This window comes from Phascolarctos cinereus, unplaced genomic scaffold (assembly GCF_003287225.1).
Source record: "Phascolarctos cinereus isolate Bilbo 61053 unplaced genomic scaffold, phaCin_HiC Scaffold_7;HRSCAF=346, whole genome shotgun sequence".
NCBI lineage: Eukaryota > Metazoa > Chordata > Mammalia > Diprotodontia > Phascolarctidae > Phascolarctos > Phascolarctos cinereus.
Window position 1 is genome coordinate 84,575,022 of NW_027556180.1, and position 22,831 is coordinate 84,597,852.

Genomic DNA, 22,831 nt, shown 5'->3' on the forward strand with positions numbered 1-22,831 from the left:
CCCTAAGCTCATGCACATCTGACTAGAAAAACTGCCCTCTCCTAGTGCTACATTTCAGTTATAATGGACCCTAATCACCTTAGCTTGGCACAACCGAGTCAATAACACAAGTTGAGTCTCAGTAATCATTTTTTAAAAGGAAAGCTTTTATGGAAGAGGGAAGAGGTCATTGGGAAATGATAGAAGAGAATATTAATAAAACTTTTTTTTTAAAGTGTACATGGTCTCCATGAATACGATGCAAAAGAAGTAAAACACAAAACTACCCACGGCAATCCATTCTATCAAAGAATAAATATGAATGGGGGGAGATGTCTTGGAGCACTAGGCGTTGGATTTTTAAAAAACACACACACACACACACACACACACACACACACACACACACACACACACATCTGGCCACCATGAGCTGTCTACTTTTGCTTGCTACTAGCCCCACTAAAGCAAACTCACTGCAATATCATCACTAATATGTCATCAAGGCTAATGCAAATTTGTTATCCTCTTCTCTGCAATTCAAGGATAAACTAGGGAGTCCAATGGAAATAAAAGCTTATTGATAACTGTTCAGTATCTCAGATTATTAGCAGTTCGTGCACACTTATGAGGCGAGAGGTAACCAAGATTACCTGTGTAGGCTCTTGAAGGGCAGCTGGGGGTTTGGGGGAATGGGAGAGGTGGGAGCAGGGATTAGGTTCAATCAAAACCCAGGCTGGAGACACTGTGAGTGACCTTGGTAAAGTAACTTAATCTCTCAGTGAGCATTCTAAGGTATATAGAAGTCTAAGGCTATCTAGAAGAAATATTGTTGGCTTTGGAATCAGAATAGATTCAAATCCCAGTACTGTCACTACCTGTGTGACCTTGGGCATATCATTTAATCTTTTGGGGCCTCAGTTTCCTACTCTGTAAAATGAAGATATTAGATTAGATGATTTGTAATATCTGTTGAACTTCAATCTGTTCTCTTGAATTATATAACAATTGCCAATTGGCATTGGTAGAAGTTTTCCTCACCCTGGTGGTAGTCGTGGTTAAAATTTGCTGATTTTCTATTCAGTTCTACAACTCACTGGATTTCTGTGACTCTTCTCATGTTAAATTCTAATTTGCAACCAAAACATTTGAAGACAGTTTCTGGTTAAAACCACTAAAAACTTAAATGGGAGGAAAACCTCAAGAAAGACAAATATCACAAGATTGTTCAATCTGATTAAATGCTTGCCACCCACAGACTGAAAACTTTATCAACAGTCTATGGTACCAAAGGCAAATTAAATATAGCTTTTTCTTTTGTTTCTTTTTAAAACATAAATATAATCTCTAAGATTTTCCAAGTGGGCCATCCATATGTTACTACTCCATTCCCCCAGAACTGACCAGCTCCTCTCCTCCTAAACTTGTCCCATCCTACAAATAAGACTATTTCTACTTTCCAGATTTCCAACTCATTACTTCTATTAATGCATTAACTGATGCAAAAAAAAAATTATTTTACACTGAAATTAATATTTTCATCCTATTATCTCTATTTTCTTTGCCTTATGTGATTAGGGTCCATTGAAATTGAAATGCAGCACCAAGAGAGAGGGCAGAGTTTCCTAGTCAGAGATGTATGAGCCTAGAGATTAATCTGATAAACACATACATATTACACCTCTAAATTAACAAGATGAGCCCTCTTTCCCAGGAAGAAGCTGAGCTGGGGAAGATATAAGTCACTTACTCTCTGAGAATCAGAGAGCTTGGCCTTTTCCTAAGCGCACCATCAATTCATGCTGCTTGATCCTTCCAGACATTCTTAAATTTCAGTCCTCTTAGTGTTAATAAAGTACTTTCTCCAAAACCAAGATTATCTTTAGGCAACAGTGGCTTCTATTTAGGACAAAGATATAAATTGCTCTTCTTCCATTGGCACCTCACAAAAACTATAATTTCCACCAATTATTAAGAATATGAAAGCTGATTAGCAGTTAGTCTTTTATGTACTTTTTAAACTCCATGGACATAAAGTTCCAACATCTGTAAAGATCTTATAACTTTTTTCTCAAAACTAGATGAGGAACAAATAAGCAAACAAAATTGTCCTTACAATAAGTGCTAACGGTGTGGTGAAGCAGCTTGATAATCAAAATGACAAGAAAATTATAGGGGCTTAAATTTCTATCACAACTCACTTAACCCCTGGGACTCCATTTGATCCTCTGTAAAGAGAGATGTTGTTAGCTAAGTCCCTTTCAGCTTTACCACTCTATGACAACGAGCATAGAATCTAAGTCACTGTAAACACAAATATAGTTTGACTCCTAAAAAGTTATCTTATTCCTTCCTTTAAATAAATTCGCATTTCTTTTTTTTACTATTTCATCAATTCTGAAGAAATACTCTTAAATGGCTTATACATTTTTATAAGTGCTGGATTTCTATAATTTAGTTCTCATAGTAAACATACCCTAAAGACCACAAGGCCCTCCTTCCATATGACTTGTAGTTGAAACCTTCCATAAGTATTGTCTCTCCCCATTAGAATGGTAGCTCCAAAGTTCAAATCTGGCCTCAGACACTTGACATTTACTAGCCGTGTGACCCTGGGCAAGTCACTTAACTCCATGGTTTCATTAAAAAGCAAAAACAAAAATAAAACCAAATGGAAAAAAAAAGAATGGAAGCTCCTGGAAAGCAGAGAGACCATCTTCCTTTTGCATTTGTATCACCGACACTTAGCACAGTGGTTCTATACATAATCACTTACTAAAATCATAATTCCTTCATTCATCAGTAATCAAAGGCAACTAGGAGGCTCAGTGGACAGAGTTAGGAAGACCTGAATTCAAACCAAGCTTCAGATACTTACCAGCTGTGTGACTCTGGCTGGGCAAGTCACTTATCCCTGTCTGCCTCAGTTATCTTAACTGTAAAATGGAGATCATAATAACACCTACCTCTCTCAAGGTTGTTGAGAGGATAAAATAATATTTGTAAGGTACTTATAGACCAAAGCCTGGCACATTAATAATAATTGTTACATTAACAATTAATGCCTGGCTCTTAATAAACACTTCTCTCCTCCCTAACCAAATATTCAATGAGATGTCTCTGCTTAAAACTCAAAAATAACTTAAAACAAAGTAAAATGTAAAGGAAGAATAATAATATTAACTCAAGAGAGTTCAATTTGGTCAAATGTTTAAATCAAATTTAACCATTCCAATTAAAAATTTAAACATTTTAGAGATGGATAGTGAAGTTGAATATAATTCCAATAACTTATTTGTTTAAGCCTCTCATTTTTCCCCTCAATTACATGTAAAAAAATTTAACATTCCCTTTTTAAAATTCTGAGTTCCAAATTCTCTCCTTCCCTCACCTTCCCCCTCCTTGAAAAGGCAAGCAATTTGATATGGGTTATACATGTGAAGTCATGTAAAACCTATTTCCATATTAGACACACTGCATAAGAAAACATAACCCCACCAAAAAAAAAAGAAAAATAAAGAATGTAAAAAAGTATGTTTCGATCTACATTCAGACTCCATCAGTTCTTTCTCTGGAGGTGCATAGCATTTTTCATCATACATCCTAGGGAATTGTCTTAGATAGATCACTGTATTGATCAGAATAGTTAAGTAATTCACAGCTGATCACTGTTACAATACTGCTGTCATTGCACACAATGTTCTGATTCTGCTCACTTTGCTTTGCATCAATTCGTAAGCATTCCCAGGTTTTTCTGAAACCATACCCCTTATAATTTCCTATAGGACAATAGTATTCCATCACAATCATACAATCACAATTTGTTAAGCCATTCCCCAACTGAATGGGCATCCCCCCAATTTACAATTCTTTGCCATCACAAAAAAAAAGCTACTAAAATTATTTTTGCCCACATTGGTCGTTTTCCTTTTTTGATCTCTAAGGGATACAGACCTAGTGATGGAAGGGTATGGAATTTGGGCATGGTTCCTAATTGCTCTAAAGAATGGTTGGATGCCTGGAAACTCCAACAATGAATTAGTGCCCCTATTTTTCCACATCCCCTCCAACATTTTTTATTCTCTTTTTCCATCATATTAGCCAATCTGAAGGTGTGAGGTGGTACCTCAAAGTTGTTTTAATTTGCATTTCAATCACAAATCAATAGTAATTTAGAGCATTTTATATGACTATAGACAGCTCTTATTTCTTCTGAAAATGTTCATATTCAAGGGGGCAGCTAGGTGGCGCAGTGGATAGAGATCCAGCCTTGGATTCAGGAGGGAGGACCTGAGCTCAAATCTAACCAAAGACACATAACACTTACTAGCTGTATGACCCTGGGCAAGTCACTTAAACAACATTGACCAACCACAAAACAAAAACAAAAAAAAAGTTCACATTCTTTGACCATTTGTCAACTGAGGAATGACTCATATTCTTATAAATTTGACTCCATTCTCTATATATGAGAGAAATGGGGCCTTTATCAGAAAAACTTGCTGTAAAAATGTTTTCCCAGTTTCTGCTTTCCTTCTAATCCTGACTGCACTGGTTTCATTTGTGCAAAACCTTTTTAATTTAATGTAGCCAAAATTATCCATTCTTCTTTTAGTCTACACCTTTGATTTTATCAGAACATGGAAAATTTCCCAATTTGGAAATTTCCCCCATAAATCCTATTGGCAAATTATATAAAGTCTTAGAGAACTGCTGAAAGCTTTGAGAAGTTCAATGACTTGTCCAGAATCACACAGCCAGTATAAAGGAACTTAAATCTATGTCTTTCTGACTCTGAGATCAGCTCACTATCTATCTAAGCTGCGGAAAGAACAATATTAAAAAAAATTTGAAGAACAGATTAAAAATGCACAGGCTTCTTTTAAAGAGATTTCTTCTCATTTTTATAATTCTATTTATATCTACTGTACTTCTCAATTTCATTCAACAAATATTTACTGGGTCTTTATCACATATATAGAATGATATTTAGGTTACAAGGAAGAAACAAAGTTGTTTAAGATAAGGTCACAGGAAACTAAAATTTAGTTGAGGTGACAAGATACCCACACCATGAAAAGTTAAATAATGTTAAGAGAACGAGCTAGGGCTAAGTGACAATCATTAAAAGCTTCTAAAATTGAAAGAAATGATAAATTAACGTAAGCAGAAACGATCAGGGAATGTTTAGAGAAAAGGGTTGGACTTGAGCAGGTCTTTAAAGGATTGGTAGGATTTTGATGGAGAAGGGGACACATTATTGTCAAAAGAAACACTGAACAAAAGCAAAGAGGTGATAAGCAAAGTATGTTTAGAGGACTAGTCTGGCTGGAACTGAAGGCTTTAGTGGAAGAACATTGGGAAATAACACCGAACAAATACACTGAGATCAGATCGAAGACCTTCATGGCTAAGACATATTGACCATCCTGTATATAAGATGATATATTTTTATCATGGGAAAATGAACAAAAGTAGTGTTTTCATAAGAAAAGTAAAAACAGTAGCATGTAGGGTAGCCTAAAGAGGTACTAGAGAGAGAAAAAATGTGTTGCATAAAGGAAAGTAAACTTGTAAATTATACTGCAAGAGTCTTGAAAAACATGAGATTTACAAGTTCTAGTTATTTCAATCTCCACTAAGCAGTTTTAGTTAAAACCAAGAATGCAACCACATACCTTAAGCTATACTGATAAGCAAACAGCTTTTATATAACAGATAAAGTCATTCAAATGAAAAATTCAACTCTGGATATCTTAAAACTCCGTGATTCTTTAGCCTGCTCCAAATGCTACCACCCATCCAAACACTCACAAAAGATTTGATATCAAGCAATTCCAGTTCACCTCTCAAAATGAAAACTTACTAACACTGTACAAAATCATATCATTTTAAATATGAGAGTAACAGAAGCTAGCTAAATCACATCTAATGTATCAGTACAAGAGAATCCTATCTTTTATAACTGTCACATACAGGTATGGTGATTCTTAACAATATAAACCACTCAACTGCAGACAGATTATCATGCTTACCCACACTTGTAGAAGGAATATTGGTAGACTGTTACACTACTCAATTCAACAAACCTTTTTTAAGCACCTACTATGCAACAGATACCGTGGTAAGCACTAAGGGTACAAATAAAAGAAAGACAGTCCCTACCCTCAAGGAGCTTACAATCTAACACAGGAAGACAACACACAAAAGAAAGCTGGAAGGGTTAAGAGGACACTAGGGAGTCCCTAGCACATCTGTTCAATGATGTTCAAAACAGGCAGAGCTAAAGATGTTAACTAGAGATTAAGCTAAAGTACAGATCCCTGCCCTTCGTAAAGGAAGGCTAGAAGAATCTGGGGGGGAATTTGGAAGGTACTGAGTATCCAAGGCTGAGCTGAACAGCATGATGATGAGATTTCAGGTGACTGGCTTATCCTCGGAGGGACATCTGATTCCCCAAGCAGAACTGAAGATGGAAAGTGGAAAATGAGCTGCAAAGTACTGAAAAGAGAGTTGGGAAGTCAAGATTTTAGAAATTCTGGAGGTGAAATTCATTCATAACATCTAACACAAAAGCCACTGAAGCACAGTATTCAGGTGACTTCTTAAGAAGAATCAGTGTAACTAAACAAGCAGGAAAAGCATAGTGTAGCATGATGACATTGTAGAGAGTTGGCTTCAGAGTAAGGAGGACCTGGGTTCAAGTTCCAATTATGGCACATACTGGCTGAGTGACCCCAGGCAGGACACTTAAGCTCTCGGAGCCCCCCAGGAACATTCTACAACTATATACTGTACAGCAATTATGGATCTACATAGGGAGTTTCTTAAGTGTAAGTTCCCTACACCAATGAAATCACAGTTTCAGTCAAAAAACAAAAACAAAAAAACCTTCTTCAGCAGAAGTTCTTAACTCGAATTTTATGCGTGTGTATAAACATATACACACATATATAAAACTATAATTAGTTTCCTTTGTGATCCTATGCATTTTATTTTCTGTTTTTAAAAACATTATTGTGAGAAGGGATTCGTAGGCTTCACCAGACTGCCAAAGGGGTCCAGGGTATAATAAAGGTTAAAAACCCCTGCTCTGTAGCATTGAATGTACTCCTTACATCTATGCTAAATGTTTGGGCCAGATACTAAAGCCTCCTAAATGAGATTCATAATCACTCAAAAGAGTCTGCACTACATACACACACACAAAAAAACAAGCAAATGAAGAATGTTTATTGTCCACACTGTGACTGTACAGCTGAATGCATATATTGGGGAGATATTGTGGATCATCAGTGAACTGGGTCCAGAACTGAATAGGGGAAGAGGAAGTTGAATTGCCTTTGGAAAATTTCACAATGCTTTTAATGATCCAATGAAACAAACACTCATCTTTATAGTATAAAGATTCTTCAGTGATATTGTATGGCTCCAACTCATGGAATACTACAGTCTCCAAATAAATAAAGCTGAAAATCACCCAGAGGACAATAGAGACATATGGTAGTAATGCTTAAATTGTAACATATTACCAATAAATAACTGTGCAAGAGGAAAGATGATCACAGACATATATGATTAGTGAAAAAGTTGGGCCAACTACATAGTAAGAAGATGGACAGACTGTGAGGATGGAGAGTCTCTGGATCAATACAACATAAGGAGATTTCAAGTAAGGACAGCAGAATATTGGGTAGACCTGGACAAAGGTATAACAAGATAAAATGTGAATGGGTAGTTATCTGCATTGGTGTACCTATCAATGAATCCTTGATCTACTGAAGTAAGATAGTTAAGAGACATGGAGAGAGAAAGAGGAGAAATTTATTATAAGAAACACTTCAGGGGACAGCAGACTCGTTTGAGAGATCCTGGATAAGAGTCTTATAGGAACAGAAAAAAAAGGAAGAGGACAGCAAGAACTTGACTTTCTATAAGGCGGATAGTAAAAAATTATCTTAAATGGAATATGATACAGAGTTATAAGATCAGAATGGTGACAAATCCTGGAGCACTGAAATGGTAGGCTAGAGGAAAAGTACAGAAAGGACAAGTCCAAAGTTTAGCCCCAAAGGCTCCCCATTAAGGTACTATTTCACTCTGGAAGGAAAAGAGGAAAATGTAAAATGAATGTAAATATAACTCTTAGAAGATATGGAACAACAGTCATAAGACTCCAACTTTTACATGACCCTCCCTCTCCAATTTTTTGAGGACTTACAGATTCATTTCTTTAGGAAGAATCTTTACACTATATCCCCTAAAAGAGGACCTTCCTCCATATTTTTCACTTCTACAGAATTATTCATATCCAAACATATTAAAAATTATTTTATAACAAGAAAATATCTGAGTGATACTATGCTTTATTTTTCATAGATCTAGAAGTAGCCTAGTCCATAAGTAAAAAAGGAAAGTAGGAACACCAACATGTTTTACCTCCATTGTTCAGAAACCGACATAGCAAAAGATTTGGAGTCAATTTGCTCATTTCTCTTCCTGGAAAAATTCACATTTGTAATTTTGGTCTCACCCTATTCTGTGAAAGTAAGATTTGACATACCATCCACAGAAAAGTAAGAATTTTCTTTACCTAGCACAGGATCAATCTAAACACTACCTACATATGCTTTTGAATCCTGATGTCTAGAGACATTTGTTAGCAAACACAAACTTCCCAGAGAAATCCGCTAAGACATGAGACCAAAAGTAAAATATTTCAGTAAGAAAAATGGAGCTTTAGGGGCAGCTAGGTGGCGCAATGGACAGAGCAATAGCCCTGGCGTCAGGAGGACCTGAGTTCAAATCTTCATCTCAGACCAGACACTTGACACTTATTAGCTATGTGACCCTGGGCAAGTCAGTTAACCCCAATTGCCTCACACACACACACAAAAATAGAGCTTCAAGAAAGAAACCTCAATTTTTTTCTGAATATTTAATATTTGACACTAAATAACAAACATTCATTCTTTGCTAACAACCTTTCAAATTTAGTTTCAACTAATCTGCAAGCATTTTTAATATGAAGGATAATAAACCAACATCATCTAAATTTCTTCTTCCTCCTTCATGAAGCTGTTCATATCTCTCTCACAATACAGATTACAGCATGCTGAGTTGTAAGAAACCATAGAAATAACTTAAGCCAACTCCTTCACTTTCAGATGAAGAAATAAAAATCAGTCTGATCTGTTTAATAATACAAGCCAGTTTTAATTATAACTCCTCATCCTCACATTTCAGAGGAATGTAGCATGATAGTGTTCATTTGATTTCTGAAGTTAAAATAAAGCCTTTTAGGTAACCTTGCTTTGTGAAAAACTAAAATATAAAAATTACTAACATCAATTGCCTTTTTAAACTGGGAAATAACATTTTGTAATATGTTCTAACTGTAGGCTTTTCTTCCCCTAAAATTGTCAAAATCTGCTTACTATGAGATTTGTTGGAATCGTCTCTCCACTTTTTTTTTATAACAAGGTCTCCCAATCATGCATAGGCTAGAAGTAGAGTGGCCACTCCAAAGCCCAATCCTACTACTGATCAATAGAGGAATTTTGACCTCCATTTTTCTGACCCAGTCAGGGCAGCTCATCATATTGGAGCTGGACTTAGTGCTGACCCTCCAATCAGCTCTAGCCCTATAGCAGCTTAGAATTCCCCAAACTCAAAGGATCCAGCAGCCTCAACCCCCCCCAGTAGAGATTACAGGGGTATGCCACCATGCCTAACTAAGAAATATTCTTATAGAAGTAATCAAATGGTTCTGTAATCTCATCTATTTAGAATTTTCCTCCAACAGTCCACATTCCAATCTATCCATGTTTGCCATCTTGTATGGCTCATGTCCAGGTACTCTCATAAATGTTTTACCCTGAAACAGAGAAAAAAGTATGAGTCATAAGTTTAATCAGATCAATAAACATTTATTAAGCACCTACTAGTTGCCAGGCACTATACTAAGTGCTGGAGATACAAAGGGATAAAAGACAGTCCCTGCCCTCAGGGAACTTAACACCCTAATGAGGAAGACAATATGCCAACAAATTTATATAAAGCAAGCTATATACAAGATGAATAGGAAATAATTAACAGAGGGAAGGCATTGGAATTAAAAAGGCTTAGCAAAGGCTTCCTATAGAAGGCAGGATTTTAGTAGGGACTTAAAGGAAGCCAGGGAAGTCAGCAGTCAGAATGGAGAAGGGAAAATGTTCCAGGCATGGGGGACAGCCAGAGAGAATGTCCAGAGCCAAGAGATGGAGTATCTGGTTTGGGGAACAGCAAGGAGGCCAATGTCACTGGATTGAAAAGTAGATGATGGGGAGTGAAGTGTAAGGAGACTGGAAAGGTAGAAAGGAGACAGGTTATGAAGGGCTTTGGAAGCCAAACAGAACATTTTGTACTTGCTCCTGGATGCAATAATGCCACAATAATAATAATAACGCCACCGAAGTTTACTGAGTAGAGGGTGACATGGTCAGACCTGCACTTTAGGAAAATCACTTTGGTGGCTGAATAGAGGATGGACTGGACTGGGGAGAGAATTGAGGCAGGCAGACCACTCAGCAGGCTATTGCAACAATCAGGCATGAGGTGATGAGGGTCACCACCAGAGTGGCGGCAGGGGACATATTTCAGAGATGTTGCAAAGATGAAATTAACAGGGCTTGGCAGCAGATGGGATATGGAGGAGGGGGAGTGAGAGATAGTGAGGAATCCAGGAGGACTCCTAACTTGTGAGCCTGAGGAAATGAGAGGCTGTTGATGCCCTCTACAGTAATAGGAAAGGGGAGGAGGGTTTAGGGGAAAAGATAATGAGTTTTGTTTTGGAGTTTGAGTTTAAGGTGTCCCCTGGACATCCAATTTGAGATGTCTGAATGGCAGCTGGAGATGAGAGACTGGAGGTCAGCAGAGAGACTGGGATAGGAAAGGTAAATTTGAGAATTATTAGCATACAGATGGTAATTAAATCAATGAAAGCTAATGAGAACAAATGAAGTAGTTTAGACAGAGAAGAGAAAAGCTAGGAGAGAACCCTGAGGGACACCTATGGTTAGAGGGCATGATCTGGAAGAGGATTCAGCAAAACAAAAAACAAAAAAAACCTAGGAGTGGTAAGATAGGTAAGAGAAGAACCGAGTGGTATCCCAAAAGAACAGTATTGAGGAAAGAACAATCAGTACTGTCAAAGGCTGTTGAGAGATTAAGAAAAATGAGGACTGAGGAAAGGCCACTGGATTTGGCAGCTAAGAAAGCTTTAGCAACTTCGGGGAGCACATTTTCTGTGGAAGGTCAATAGTCAGATTGTAAAGGGTGAAGAGAGTGAGAGAAGAGAAAGAGAGGCACCTAGTACAGATGGCCTTTTCAAGGAATTAAACTATAAAGTTACTAGTTAGGAAGATGCATAGAAGAGATATAGGCAATAATTAATGGGGATGAAAGGATTAAGCAAGGGTTTTTTCAGGATAGGGGCACATGGAGCCAGCAGACAGAGAGACTGAAAATAAGTGAAAGAATGGGAATGACAAAGGTAACCTGTTGGAGGAGATGGGATGGAATGGGATCACCTGAACAAGTAGAGGACTTACTAGCTTTGGTAAGGAGTAAGTCTACTTCACCATGTGAAACGGGGTGAAGGAGAGTGAAGAAGGCATCTGAGATGAGGAAGAGGACAGAAAGCCAAAGTGAATGGTCTCATTTGTTTTTCTGTAAAATATAAGGGAAAGTTCTCAGCTGAAAGATTAGGGGAAGGGGGTGTGGGGGAGCCAAGGGAGGTTTGAGGACAGATGGATAAAAAGGTGTGGAAGAGCTGTTGTGGAGAGTGGGATAGTAAGTTGACAAGGGAAGTAAGGCAGGACTGCCTAGTAGCAGGAAAGGCTTAGTTGAGGTTAAAGTACAGTACAAATTTTGTCAAAAGGACAAAACCTAATAATTGTCCTTTCTCTTCTCATTTTTTAAAGTAAAATGTAAAATTTTTAAAGTAGGATATTTAAATTACTGATCTCATTTGTTCTACATATTTTCTACACAATTTGCCAAATATCTTATTTGTGAATTTTTGACATAAACCTGAAAAACTGTCCAATCAAATAATGAATAGCCACTTATTACACCTGACTGATCACTAAGTTTCTGTTTATTGTTTCCATTGCTGAAATTCACTTGTCCACAAAACAAAATGAAAGCTATCTTAGGCCGGGCCTACTGACCTTCTAATTAGCAAATCTAAGAGTCTTTTCTTAGTCATCATCCTTTCTAACCATTCTGTAGTATCTTATACTCTTGACTATTTCATATTCTCTTTTCCCCCAGGCTTGTGACATCACTAGCTCTCTTGGTTCTCCATCTATTTGCATGATTACTCTGAATTGGTCCTCTTTGCTGGTTCATCTTTCTCCTTCCTATCCCCTTGATTATGGGTACACCTCAAGGCTTATACTTCCATCCTATCCTATCTCCATATGTTCTCCTTTGGTAATCTCATCCTTGGCTTGATTGATTGCTTCAATTATCAATTATTTGCAGATTATAATAGCTAATAATTAATATCTATATAGCCCTCATTATGTGCTAGGCACTGTGCTAAGCACTTTACAATTATTACCTGATTTAATCCTTACAACAACCTTGGGAGGTAGATGTTATTATTATTCCCATTTTACAGATAATGAAACTGAAGCGGACTTGTCCAAGGTCACACAGGTAGTAAGGCTCTGAGAAAGGATTTAAACTCAGGTCTTCTGAGCTCCAGGCCCAGCGCTCTGCCCACTAAGCATCGTAGCTGCCCAAAATCTATGTACCTAATTCAGCCCTAATCTCTCCTCTGACCCAGTCTCCCATCTCCAATTGCTCATCCTGTTGCACCTTACATTCATTACATCAAATACTCAACTCATTATTTCCTCTCTACAACACCTTCCATCAAAAACCTGATGCTTTTCTCAGCTTTTCCATTACTGTTGACGGCATGCTAACCTCCTAGTGACAAAAGCTGGAAAACTCTAACTTACTTGAGATTGTCTGCTTTCCTCTACTCTCCTACCAATCACCTGACAAGTCCTGTCAATTCTACCTCTAATATCTTCCATCTACTCCCTCCCCTACAGTTACCCTGTCTTCACCTTAGGTCACAAGCTCATACGACACCTTCCTAATTAGTATTCCTGACTGAAGTCTCTATTCCCCTCCAATACAGTAGCTAAAATAATCTTCATGATACACTGTCACCATGTTACCTCTACCTCAAAAACCTTCATTGGCTCCAGATTACCTACCTACCTCTAGGATAGACTACAAACTCCTTATCCTGTCATTTAAAGCCTTCTAATTGCAGAAGTGTAGACTCCAATTGGAGTCCAACATACCTTTCTTTATTTCACATTATTATCTCATTCCCCTTCAGGTTCCAAAGAATTTTGAATTCCAGAGAAAAGAGAGCATTAACTGGTCTGTGATCCTGACTTGCATTCTCCTGCTTCTGTACATCCATGGAGACCAAGCTCCATGCCTAGAACAATCTCGCTTATCTACTGAAATTTTTCTCCTTCAATTCCAGTTTTAATGCCACCTTTTCCTGATTCCTCCAAAACTGACCTCTCCTTCCTCAAATATTCTTATAGTATATTGTTCAGATCTTTCCTTGGCCTTCTCTTTTTTTTTTTAAGGCAATGGGGTTAAGTGACTTGCCCAGGGTCACACAGCTAGTAAGTGTCAAGTGTTTGGTCTGAGTCTGGATTTGAACTCAGGTCCTCCTGACTTCAGGGCCAGTGCTCTATCCACTGCACCACCTAGCTGCCCCTTTCCTTGGCCTTTTCAACAATCCATCTTGTATCATACTTATTTGTTCACAGGTCACATCCTCCTTCTAGTAAACTATCCTTAAGTCTCTATCAGGCAAAGATTTTAATGGTTTTTATCTTTGGAAAATGGCTGTGATTTGCATGTAGTAAGAGTTTAATAACGATTGAACTTAATGATTTAGATGGCAATGCATCACCAATCCCTACCTGCCAACTCTTTGGTCACTAGGAAAACTAAGCAAAGAGTATGGAAGGATCAGTACAAAACTACACTCTTCAGTTGAAATCAAAGCACACGTTCTGTTTACTAAAGCTATCATGTATAGCCTAATATCTGAGCTCCTGATTTTATAATTAGAAGAACAAAATTTTTAGCTACTGAGCTCTGGTGATTGTATAAGGTTTTTAAACTGTCATATTTACTTCATAAAATAAAATATTATCTAGTTGTAAAATACTTTCAAATCTTTATTATTAAGTATTGATAGTCTTTTGTTTGAACTTTGATCACGTATCTAGGAATTATTTCTGGAATCCCAGTGTCAGGATAATAATGTAATGTTTTGTAGCTACATTTATCTTTTTTCAATGTCTTAGCTAGACAAAGTACAAAATTTACTGTACAGCTCTTTCACTGGCAAGGGAATGAAGAGAGAAGGAAGATTTCTTGGAGCACCAATAACTCATTTAATTTCTAAGCTTTATTACTCCACGTAAGTTTGCCTTTCACTAACAACTGTAATTCATAAAGAAATAAAACTTTTTATTCTAGGGACCTTCAATAAAGAGAAGTGTAGTTTGCAGGCATGACCTAAAAGGAAAAAAGAGCCATTCACTTCTTTCCTCTTCCTAATCTTCATTTCCGTATTTTCTATAACATATTACCAACTCTTCCAAAGTGGGTACCAGCAGTAATAGTTCGGTCTATCTGAGGATATCCCTCTAATCCACCAAATCTCTTCATTCCACTATCAGATGAAATTTCCTCCGTCCCACAACTTTCCTACTGGGAAAAAAAAAACTGCCCAGTAATGTTTCCAATTCTGACAAGAACTTCTTTTCTTTCAACTGTCTCTGATCATGAGAAAAATCTTTTGGTTTAAATCAGTCTTGAGTAGAAATGTTCCCTACAAAACACTGTGAAAAGTCATCATATATGCTAATAAGTTAACTAAACCTTACATTTACAATCCTTTCATATCCTTACAATCACATATATCATCCAAATATTTGTGAACCTATAAAATTTTACCCTGAACTTCTCTTTATTAATTTTATATTGCATCTGAAGGTTAAGGGCAAATGTGAACAAAGAGAATGGAAAAAACACAGTAAGGAAACATTTTCATACATTTTCCACTACCACCATTATCCCCAGAGAAAAGAAAGAAAAATGGAAGACCTGTAATTGAAAATTAACAAACTATATGGAAAGTGAAGGGTACTTAGCTCAGAAATTCTACATTTAACAAATTTTTCCAAAGAAATCATTCCTTAAGGGGAAAAGAGGCTTTTTAAAAGGTATCTGTGCTTTTATATAAACCTGTGCTTTATCACAGGAGCGGATTCCCTGTCTCTCACTGTCCAATCAGTCCACCAGTTGAAAAACTGAAAGAAATGAAGGCACGAGTTCTTTCCTTTCAAAATAATTTGTGTCAAGTATGTACAAGGCTCCTTCCCAAAGGTAAAAAAGTCATTTACCTGAAGAAGAGTGATTCTTTAGAGTGCAGCTTTTGAGAAAAAAAAAATTACAACTTTCATCAAGAAACAAGTGTTTTCCCACCGTTTCCTTGTTAGCCAAAAAAAAAAAAAGACCTTTTGAAAATCCACGAGCCCAGTGAATGGTGTTGGCACCGCACTGAGCAGCAACAATCCATCTCCCCACCGCGAAACTATCTAAAGCGCAGGGAGGGGCGAGGAGGGCACGGGGCACCAACAGCAAAAATGAAAAGAAGAATCATAAATAAATCATCAACCAAATAAAGACACTGGGGAGGGGGTGATGGAGAATGTTTAAAATGCCACTCAGCCTCCCCCACGATCCCAAACGCGGTGACAAGACTCAAGTGCGGGGGCTGGGAGAGGGGGAGGAGAAACGAGGGGGCAGGGACATGACACACGCACCAGGTGGGGGATTCGTTCGCGGCTGGTTAAGTGTTTCCAAGCTTCAGCCTCCTGACCCCTCCCCAATCACCAGGTCCGTCCCACCGTGCCACCCCGACCCGGGGGAAAGCGCCAAGAGGCAAAGCCCTACAGCCACCATCACAGCCCCCCCACCAAACCCCCGCCCCAAAGCAAGCAGCCAGGGACTGGGGGGGGGGGAGACGGTGGGGGGGGAGACGGAGGGGGGGAGGAGGGGGAGAAAGGAGGAGGAGGGAGAGAGCAGAAAAGAGGGAGGAGAATAGGGAAGAGGACGAGGGGGAGGGGATGGAGGAGATGGAGAAGGAGGGGGAAAGAGGAGGAAGGGAAGCGGAGGGGGAGGGGCAGGGATCCGTGAGGCCCCCGAGCTCGCTGCCGTCGGGCGGCTTGGGTCCCCGGGAGCACTGCGGCTGCCCGCCCGGTGCAGCCGAGCCTCCCCGGCCCCGGCCCGCGCGCCGCCCGCCCCCCCGCAGCGCCGCGCACCCTTCCCCCAGCCCGCCGCGGCCCGGGGGATGCCGGGCACCTGGATGTAGTTGTTCTCGCAGTAGTCGGCCACTCGCTCAAGGTTAGTGTAACTATCGAACAGGGCCCGGCGGCCCCCCGGGATTTCCTCCTCCAGCAGCATCTGCAGCTCCGCCATCTTCACATCCTCCTTCTCCTCACACTGAACTGCGGCGGCGGCGGCAGCACCAGGGAAACCCAAGACAGCAGAGGAGGAGCAGCGCCGGCGGCGGCGGCGGCAACTCGCGAAGAGCCAGAAACACCCACTGCTGCGCGCGAGGTGGGGAGGGGGGCGCGAGCGAGCGAGGGAGGGGGAGGGGGAGGGGCCGGGGGCGGAGCGCGCGCGGCCTCGAGACCGGTCACGGGGGCGCGCGGGCGGAGGCACGCGCTCCAGCGCCCTCCGCTCCCGGCTCCCGACCCTAGGGCCTGAAAGCCGGATTCCCAGCCCCCGCCTCCTTTCCTCCACTTCCGGCGTCTCCTAGCAACGGGAGGAGGCGGGAGCCTGGGATGCGCACGGGTCTTTGGGTGGCTTGGTTAACCCTTGGTGGGTGCAGGAGGTTGAGGGAAGGGAGCACTTCTTTCCCTGTCCCTCACCCTTCCCCCTCCTCGTTTTGTGTTCTCAGGTGTTCGTTCTCTCCAAGAAGTAGTCTCTGAGCATCTTCTCTCTCCTCACAGTACCATCCCAAACAGCCTAAGAAAGCAGACCCCAGCTTTCCACCCCCTGCCCATACCTTCTCGTGGAAATCTCAGAATCCACTTCCCGTTTGTGGCTTCAGCACTCCATAAGTTGAAGAACTAGAAGAAGCCATCCCATCCATTTTATCGAAGTGAAGACTGAGGCCCACCCAATGAAAGTGACTTGCGCAGATCAGGCAGGATTCACATCCCCAAAATCCTCAGGATCTATATTCGATGACCTTTCCATACAGACTTTCCATAAAAAATCTCTATCGCTTTGGTACCATGTAGAGTCAAAGTTAAAGAGGTTAAACCCCCATATCATGGGGAAAAGGGGGAAATTCCTAAACATGCCCCTTAGCTTTAACAACCTCAGGGCAGCCTGATGTAAAGGCAAAAGCCTTAGGCTGGAGAGATCTGGGTTCCTGTCCCAGCTCTGACACGTCCCTAATCCCATTAGCTAACATTTGTATATAGTGCTTACTATGTATCAGGAACCATGCTAAGTGCTTTACAGTTATTGTCTCATTTGATCCTCAGAGCAGCCCTGGGAGGAAGGGGTTATTGTTATCCCTGTTTTACTGATGAGGAAACTGAGGCAAACAGCCATTAAGTGACTTGCCCAGGGTCATATAACTAATGTCTGAGGCTGGATTTAACTCAGGTCTATTCTGGCTCTGCTGAGCCACCTAGCTGCCCCTTGTAAACTGCCTTAGCCAGGTAATTTTACCTCTCTGCCTCAGTTTTCTTTATCCACAAAAGAGTTGAAGGACATTGACTCTTAAGTTCCCTTCTAGCTCTAACAGTGTCCATGAGATTCTCTAAGCATTTCCCTTGTAGATCCTTATTCTTCCTCCTTTTCATTGCTTTTAATCACTTCCATATCTCTGGCACTCCAGTTTTTGTTCCCTACATACACACTAACATTATCTTCTCTGCAAAATAAACTTATCCTAATTGTTGTATGCTGTCCAGCTTCCTATTAGTGCTATTCTCCTGAAGATCTTCCTCCTCCTTGAAATTATCTGTGGTTCCATTACTTTTCTGCCTCCCTCCTGGTCTTTTCTTCATGGATTCAGCATTGAAAACTTTCAAAAACAACTTTGCTAGTTCTGAACTTCCTTCCTCAAAGGGCTGCTAGTGTGATAAAATTAGATTCTTTATGAAAGCACTCTGAAAGTCAAGAAGTGCTATAAAAATACAGGGCAGACTGTCATCATGGTCAAGAGAGTGGTCATAAGAGTGATCACTGATTCTCATACTCCATGAATTTACAATTTGAATTGACTTTGAAAGGGTATCTTCCCCGCCCCTACGCCCAAAATGTATTACTTGTCACAACATATCTGTTCAATTTTCTTTCCTTCTTTACATCTGAAACCTCACCAAATCCTGACACTTTGCCCTGGCATTATTAAAGTCTATATCTTTTTGGTACCATGTAGAATCAAAGCTGAAGAGACTAAACCCCTAACATATGCAAGTTTACCAATTTAGATTAAGTGTCCTTTCTTCCTCTTTGTATTGGTACAACTGTTACTTTTAATCTGCTGACTAAGATCTTATAATGGCTCCCCAATCATAACTTCCTTTTCTCTAGCTGACTGTTTAAATCCTTATGGGATTCTGAGTGAACTATTATAGCTTCTCAAAATGCCACCATCTTTAATACCTTTCTACCATAAAGTTTCTCCTGAAACAAGTACTGATTTGAGAAGTGTACCATTCAGTGGTGGCCACATAACCAGACAGTCATAGGATCAAAGATGTGGAGGGAGACCTTGGAAGATATCTATTCAAACTTCATTTTACAGATGAGGAAAATGAGGCCTGAGAGTTAGTTACATGTCCAAGGTCACACATACATAGTAAATAGAAGCAGAGCTAGCAATCATTCTTACGTTATTCTTCCCACTGCATACTTGAAAGTTGAGGGAATATAAGCTAAGCATGATGAAAACAGTCACCTTTCTCTCTGGAGGTAGTTTTGTTCCTATGCCTTTCTCTGCTTTGCATAAGAAAGAGACTTGGAGAACTTGGCAACCGTGAACTTTTGTTAGTTTGCTAGAATGGCTGACTCAAGACAAATTTGGCAATTGGAAACTGAACAGGGAATTACATGGGCTTTCTGATCCTAAATCAGAGTGAAGCCTGTGACAGAGAACAAAGATCTAGGCCCCTGATAACTAGGAAATACAGTTTTATAAAACAGAAATAAAACTTAAGATACATACTGGCTATCGAGAATGGGTCTGGCTCTCTGTTCCAAAGAATTTGACCTGAAACATGGAATCTTCTTGTGGAGAGGAAGTATACATTTTAAACAAGGCTTAGAGAAACAGTTTTCTTTGTATGAAAAGAAAAGGCATTGAAGGTTTTGGGTTTTGGTTTTGGTTTTTTCCCTAGCCTGATGACTGGATGTGTTAGAGTTAGCCTTTCAAGAAAAGCCATATTGGGACAGCTAGGTGGCGCAGTGGATAGAGCACTGGCCGTGGAGTCAGGAGGATCTGAGTTCAAATTCAACCTCAGACATATATCACTCACTAGCTGTGTGACTGTGGGCAAGATGCTTAACCACAATTGCCTCACCAAAACAATAAATAAATAAAGTCACTTGTTAAAAAAAAACTTTCACAAAAAAAAAAGCTGTATCTGTTTCTGAGGTAGCACCTGAGCTGTCGACTTTAGGGAAAGCTAGAAGTAAAGGGAAGGGTTCCAACTTCTTGCAATCCTGGCAGGAACCCTCAGAAAGGTGGAGGCAACACAAGGCTAGCAGGAATTGACATCTGGCAGAGACTAAATGCCACCCTCGAACACCAGTCAGAGGCAACATGCTTGGCAGAGACTGCAGAAATGTGAAACCAGTAAGGAACAGTGAAGCCCTTGAGCTGTGCATTGCCAGTCAGAGGACTTTCCTTGGCCACGTACATTCCTTATACGTAGGCATCTTGACATGTGTGCCGTATGTATGTCCATTCTTGCCATGGATAGTGAGTATATTTGGAAGGGATTATGACCTAGGCTTATGGAGGAAGCATTTATTACTCCTTTTTAATGCAATTTCATTAAGTGCCTTTGCTGTGTACTAATTATGTCCTCAGAAGAAAAAGTGAGAGATTATAAGCTATGATATTGAGTGAATACAGATCCACGGAGTACTTGGAGCCTAAGTAGCCTCTTCTAGGTGACCCTCCATGAGATTTGGGAGGAAGTGCTCCTAGTTTACCATATGGCATATCATATATATTAAAGTTAATCTGAATCAGAGCCTAGGAATTCAGAAAAGTTTTGATTCACCTGGGAGACCTTTACTTCTCCCCTTCTTAATCAGACTTCATGGTCCATGGAAGGATTCATTCCAGTATGTTTTGAAGATAAAATTTCAGTTCATTGTAATATACAAGGGGTTAAAAAAAATCTGTCCCAGAATTTGGAGTCTAGGGTCCTGGGCTCAAATTCCAGCTCTACCATTTACTATTTGTGTGACCTAAGTCACTTCACCTTCTGGCCTCAGTTTCCTCATCTGTAAAATTAAGGCATTGTATTCAATAGCCACTAAAGCCCCTACAAACTCTAAATCAATGATTCAGGAAAGGGACAGTGAAATATTTTTGGACTATTTTTATGTTTAAGTAATTACAAGGTTACCTAATATAATATAGAACTCAGGCCTTTGTGATAGGCAAACTACTGTTATCTAGAAGAAAAAAAATTCTATAACATGTGAGTAAGAGGCTTTCTTGGGCAGTGTTATATAAGCAAACAAGTAAATTAAAAATAAATCACATAAAGGGCATTTCCTACTAAACTTGTTTAGATCAAAACAGTCTTCAAAAAAGATAAGAAGCTCTTCAGTTATGTCTGATTTTTCAGTCTGTATCCTATTGCACTAAGTCCAGCCTATCTAATTTCAAATGATGGCTAGTAATTAGCCCCCTAAGTTGAGCTGAGGGAATGGTTCATCAACCTAATTTGTAACAGCTGGGGATCTCTGTTGTCCAGAAAAGGGCTTTTAACTCCCAAACTGCTAGAATCTTTGGAGCATCCAAACACTTACCATTATGCCTCTGTGGTCAAAAAAAGGGAAAAGAAGAACAGAAAAGAAAGAGATAACAACTGCAAATTCCAAAAAAGGTTATTATTAAGAGAAAAATAAATATAATTATGCTATGTGTAGTTCCTCCACTAATTAACTATACTGTTTAAGTTGCTGAAGGAAATTGAATTTTGTTCATAACTACAGATGAGTCCCTATCCAACTGTATCAGAGGAATAGGCAAAATAGGAGCAATTTGTTATGCCCCTAGAGAGTAACAATTATAATGTTAGCAAACATTTCGTGAGAATTTTATGAGGAGTGAGTCTAGGGAGAAACCATTAATAGGAATGAGGACTTGAGAGAAGCTGAAAAGACGCTTTACCTGAGGTAGCTGGACATTAGCTGGACAAAACCTCTGTCTTCAGAAGTTGGATATATCTTTTACTGGATATGTCTTTCTTTATGAAACAATTGTGATCTTTATCTTGTGATGAAGATTCTTGGGAAGAGACTATGTGTTGTCCTAAAAGAACTAAATGGTATAAAATGAGGTTGTTTTCTAAGAAATGAAATTATCTGCCGTGATAGGGAGAGTTTGAGATGACTATGACTTTGATTTGTGGGAAAACAGAGCTAATGTATTGTAAATAATTACTTTTGTTTTATCACTTATTTAATTGTTAATAAATTATTTAATTAACTGTAATGCTTATTTAATCCTAAGTGACTAAGGGATTTACTATGTAGAGAAGTTAGTAATAACTATGAGTAAAGGAGGTTTCTCCAGATTATTAAACAAATATTACTAAATAAACTGTGATGGGAGCCCTGAGCATAGTTGAATAATTGAGAAATGTGTGGAAATTTTAGTAATGAGTGAGGAAATATCCAAATATACCCGAGTATTACCCTGGATGTTAAGATTAAGTATGGGAATGAATCAAGTAGCAGGCTGACGAGTGACAGACAAGTAAGGCTGACAAACCTAATGTCTTTGCAACACAGGTAGATGCAAAAGATACAAGATAATTTGGCAAGGGGAGGCACTAGCAACTACAGACATCAGGAAAAGCTTCTTGTAGAAGGTAGTAATTGAGTTGAACCTGGAAGGAAGCTTGGTTTCGAGACGGGTTCCCAGTACAGGGAACAAGCTGTTATTCCAAGAACACAGAGAAAGCAAATGGGGTGACGTGTGCAAGTAACAATAAGAAATGTTAGATTGGCTGGAAAGGTAGACTGGGATCAGATTGTTGACAGGCTTTAAGACCAAACAGAAGAGTTTATGTTTGATCTAGAAATCATTAGGAGCTACTGGATTTTATTGAGTGACATGGTCAGATCTGCACTTGCAGAGAATCATTTTGGCAGCTAGGCAGAGGTTCGATTGAAATAGGGAAGGATTGGACACAGGAAGACCAATAAGGATGCAGTTGCAACAGTGTTGGCTAGAGTTGTAAGGGCTTGAATACAGGTTTTAGTTATACGTTCTTAAATATATCAGTTGATTAAGATATTAGTATGCAGCCCAGCTTGACACAGAATGTCTCTTTGAAAAAAGTAAAATATATTTAGATTATAAAAGTTGATCAAACTTTGGCATATATGCCAAGTATATTATAAAATACTATATATTTATTTAATATTTAATATTAATTAATTAATTATTTAAATGTAATTGTACATTATAAAATAC

The 22,831-nt window shown here is 39.2% G+C and overlaps 1 protein-coding gene and 1 long non-coding RNA gene across 23 annotated transcripts in view; one reads left to right on the forward strand and one right to left on the reverse strand.

Annotated features, from left to right (window-relative positions):
• The window catches only part of ABI2 (abl interactor 2), a 123,284-nt gene extending 106,467 nt beyond the window's left edge, over positions 1 to 16,817 (reverse strand). For 3 of the 22 annotated variants that reach the window (XM_020972830.2, XM_078147523.1, XM_078147517.1), the window contains exon 1: positions 16,444 to 16,682. In XM_020972830.2, the coding sequence (XP_020828489.1) occupies positions 16,444 to 16,560 (117 nt within the window). In that variant the 5' untranslated portion in view covers positions 16,561 to 16,682. Of the gene's footprint in view, positions 1 to 16,443 lie in introns of all 22 variants that reach the window. The other 19 variants (XM_020972837.2, XM_020972831.2, XM_078147526.1 and 16 more) reach the window with 14 other exon arrangements.
• Positions 16,613 to 21,844, forward strand: LOC144454835 (uncharacterized). The gene is made up of 2 exons (XR_013483381.1): positions 16,613 to 16,701; positions 17,045 to 21,844. It is a non-coding gene; the product is annotated as an uncharacterized LOC144454835 (long non-coding RNA).
• Positions 21,845 to 22,831: the final 987 nt, after the last annotated feature.